Source organism: Bison bison, unplaced genomic scaffold, assembly GCF_000754665.1.
Source record: "Bison bison bison isolate TAMUID 2011002044 unplaced genomic scaffold, Bison_UMD1.0 scf7180017864498, whole genome shotgun sequence".
Lineage (NCBI taxonomy): Eukaryota > Metazoa > Chordata > Mammalia > Artiodactyla > Bovidae > Bison > Bison bison.
The window spans coordinates 1,606,278-1,609,819 of NW_011495057.1; the positions used below are offsets into that span (position 1 = coordinate 1,606,278).

The window sequence follows — 3,542 nt, forward strand, 5'->3', positions numbered from 1 at the left end:
TGGGCGGTGCGGGGCGCGGGGACCGCGGGCGAGCGGGTCTTGGGGCTGGAGGCCGGCTAGACGGCAAAAGCGGGCGCGGCGCTGCCTCGGACCTTCCACCCGAGCGGCTCCAGCCCGGCTAAGCGCGGCTTCCGCCAGCCGGCGCGGTCGATCAGCCCGCGGAGGCGTAGCCCGGCCCCCCGGCCGCCGCCGGCTCCGCCCCGGTTTCCCCCGGGCCGCCCACACCGCCTGCCACTCAGGAAGCTTCCAGAGGCGCGGTGCCAAGCTGGGCCACCGCTAGGGCGGAGGAGGCGTCTCCGGACCAAGTCGCCGTCAGCCCGAGCGAACCCCCGGAGTGGGGGGTGGGAGTGAGAGTGGGGGTGGGAGAGCGAAGATGGAAATGGGCCTGGAAGCGTGCTGTCAGGTTCTGGGTTAGTGGCACCTGCCCCGGTGACCTTGACCGATTCTGCCAGGGTCCTGGTTAATCCTGTATGTAATAAACTAGCAGGTTTAGGGTACCGAGGAAGGATACCCTGGACTTAAAAGATTTGCGGAGTTCATGCATGTTGGGAGAATGCCCTACATAGTGAAAAAAAATCCTACATCCCCCGAGGAAGCTGTGTTGCCTCCCGAAAACTATCAAAACAGAAAAAATACTCTATAAACAGTCAACGGTGAGGGCACTCGTACTGACTTTAAATCTCCCTGAATCCTTTAAGTAGCTGAGTATGCCTTAAATGAGAAGTGGTTCCTGAAAATAAATGAGATCAAGAGTAGGAACTGGGATTCAACATTTTTAAAAGCTTATTTGTGGTTCTTTAACGTTTTCAACTTATAGACACATGGAAATTGAGAGTTACCTAAAGTACAGAGGAGAAACCATTTTATGAAGTAGCCCCTGCTAGGCTTATTTATGGCAACATGACTAAAGCCAGGAGCTGCTCACATGCATCTGAAGGGATTAGAAGATTTAACAATCCATTGTTATGAGCTCCTTGCACCAAAAGGTACCAAGAGTGCAAAGGGAAAAAGGCAAGGGCTGTGTAGACTATGACAGATTTCACAGAATTGTAAATTAATGGTATAAACAAGTGATAGGGAAATGGAGTGGGCAAGAGTGAGCAGTTTATGTTGTTTGGCTATGGTTTGGTCTTTGCAACTTGATGGTTGCCATTACTCAGAATAATTATTATCTTCACTGAGCCTGTGTTGTTTTTCAGTCTGTAGAACAGTAATTTTTGCCTTACAGAGTTATTCAGTTCAGTTCAGTCACTCAGTCGTGCAGCACACCAGGCCTCCCTGTCCATCACCAACTCCCGGAGTTCACTCAGACTCATGTCCATCGAGTCAGTGATGCCATCCAGCCATCTCATCCTCTGTCCTCCCCTTCTCCTCCTGCTCCCAATCCCTCCCAGCATCAGAGTCTTTTCCAGTGAGTCAACTCTTCGCATGAGATGGCCAAAGTACTGGAGTTTCAGCTTCAGCATCATTCCTTCCAAAGAAATCCCAGGGCTGATCTCCTTCAGAATGGACTGGTTGGATCTCCTTGCAGTCCAAGGGACTCTCAAGACTCTTCTCCAACACCACAGTTCAAAAGCATCAATTCTTCGGTGCTCAGCTTTCTTCACAGTCCAACTGTCACATCCATACATGACCACAGGAAAAACCATAGCCTTGACTAGATGGACCTTTGTTGGCAAAATAATGTCTCTGCTTTTCAATATGCTATCTAGGTTGGTCAAAACTTTTCTTCCAAGGAGTAAGCGTCTTTTAATTTCATGGCTGCAATCACCATCTGCAGTGATTTTGGAGCTGAAAAAAATAAAGTCTGACACTGTTTCCACTGTTTCCCCATCTATTTCCCATGATGACTAAATGAAATAATGTATGTATTGGCTTCCACCTGAATGTAAGTAATTCTCTTTCAGTCACTGACTCTTGTACTTGAACACATCCAGAAACTCAAAGGCATATGGTGGTTGCCATGATGGTTGCCATCCTTGACAATTTACTTGCCGCATTCTTTGCAATGCCTGTTCCTGCTTTGTACCCTGCCCCACCAACAGATACATGTATATGTCATTTTGCTTAAGTTTGAAGTGAAAAATATAAAATTCTTCATTGGCATCCCAGTGTGCAGAAAAGGTGCTTACCTGCAAGTAAGCAATTCTGAACTCATCCACCAAGTTTAGATCATTTATTCTTTCAGAGCCTCCAGTCTTGTCTCTAAAACAAAATGGTTGAAATGGAAGAGGCCCAAGTTTCTGTCACTAAATCCAGGCTCACTCTCCGCTCACCGCATGATAGGAGGATGAATCCGAAAGAGGAGGTCTTGAGGCAAGGAAGAGATTTTAATTGGAGTGCCAGCAGACCAACAAGATGGCAGGCTAGCGCCACAAGAGAACCATTTTATAGGGTCTGGATGCCAGGTTCTTTTACATATTAGAGATGAGGGGAGGTGAGGATGCAAAGTAAAAAGGCCATTAATCTTGCAAATATCTCCTAGAATGGCAAGCCTCAGGCAGGGGATGTGTTAATTTCTTCTTTCCTGCCATCCACAGGTGAACAGGGTTCTAAACAAAGGCACTCTAGTTTAACAGACAGGCAGAGGGGCAGGATTCTCTGAGGCAAACCACTCTGTATCATTATAAAATAAAAGCAACGAAAAGCAAGTCAAAGAAAGTTCCAACGTGGAGTCAGAATTGGCTTCCTCCCTGCAACATTTCCTGTAAGAAGCACATTCAGAATCTTCCTTAAGAAAAGAGCCATTACTTCCAAGCAGAAATAGAGACAGACATAGAGACCAAATGTATGTACACCAAGGGGGGAGGGGAGGCAGTGGGAAGAGTTGGGAGACTGGGATAGTCATATGAGCACGAAGACTCTTGAGAGTCCCTTGGACAGCAAGGAGATCAAACCAGTCAATCCTAAAAGAAATCAACCCTGAATAGTCATCGGAAGGACTGATGCTGAAGCTGAAACTGAAACTCCAATACTTTGGCCATCTGATGCGAAGAGCTACTAACTGGAAAAGACCCTGATACTGGGAAAGATTGAAGGCAAAAAGAGAAGGGGGCAACAGAGGATGAAATGGTTGGATGAGATGGCAACTAACACACACAATGAGAACCTACTGTGTAGTATAGGGAACTCTGGTGACCTAAATGGGAAGGAAACCCAAAAAAGATGGGCTATATGTATATGTATAGCTGATTCACTTTGCTGAGACTAACACAACATTGTAAAGCAACTATACTCCAATTAAAAAAAAAAAAGAACCATCACTTCCTTTTTTTTCTCTCTCTCTGTGGCTCCACCACCCAGTTTGTGGTATCTTAGTTCCCTGACCTGTCTGTATTGTCACCCTGCTTATTTAACTTCTATGCAGAGTACATCATGAGAAATGCTGGACTGGAAGAAGCACAAACTGGAATCAAGATTGCTGGGAGAAATATCAATAACCTCAGATATGCAGATGACACCACCCTTATGGCAGAAAGTGAAGAGGAACTAAAAAGCCTCTTGATGAAAGTGAAAGTGGAGAGTGAAAAAGTTGGCTTAAA

At 46.4% G+C, this 3,542-nt stretch overlaps 1 protein-coding gene across 1 annotated transcript in view; it reads right to left on the bottom strand.

Annotated features, from left to right (window-relative positions):
• ABHD3 (abhydrolase domain containing 3) overlaps positions 1-3,542 on the bottom strand; it is a 77,654-nt gene that overhangs the window by 53,113 nt on the left and 20,999 nt on the right. Inside the window, exons 3-4 of the mRNA XM_010828985.1 lie at positions 2,133-2,205; positions 86-512 (exon numbers count right to left, since the gene is read on the bottom strand). Coding sequence (XP_010827287.1) covers positions 86-512; positions 2,133-2,205 — 500 coding nt within the window. The remainder of the gene's footprint in view (positions 1-85; positions 513-2,132; positions 2,206-3,542) is intronic.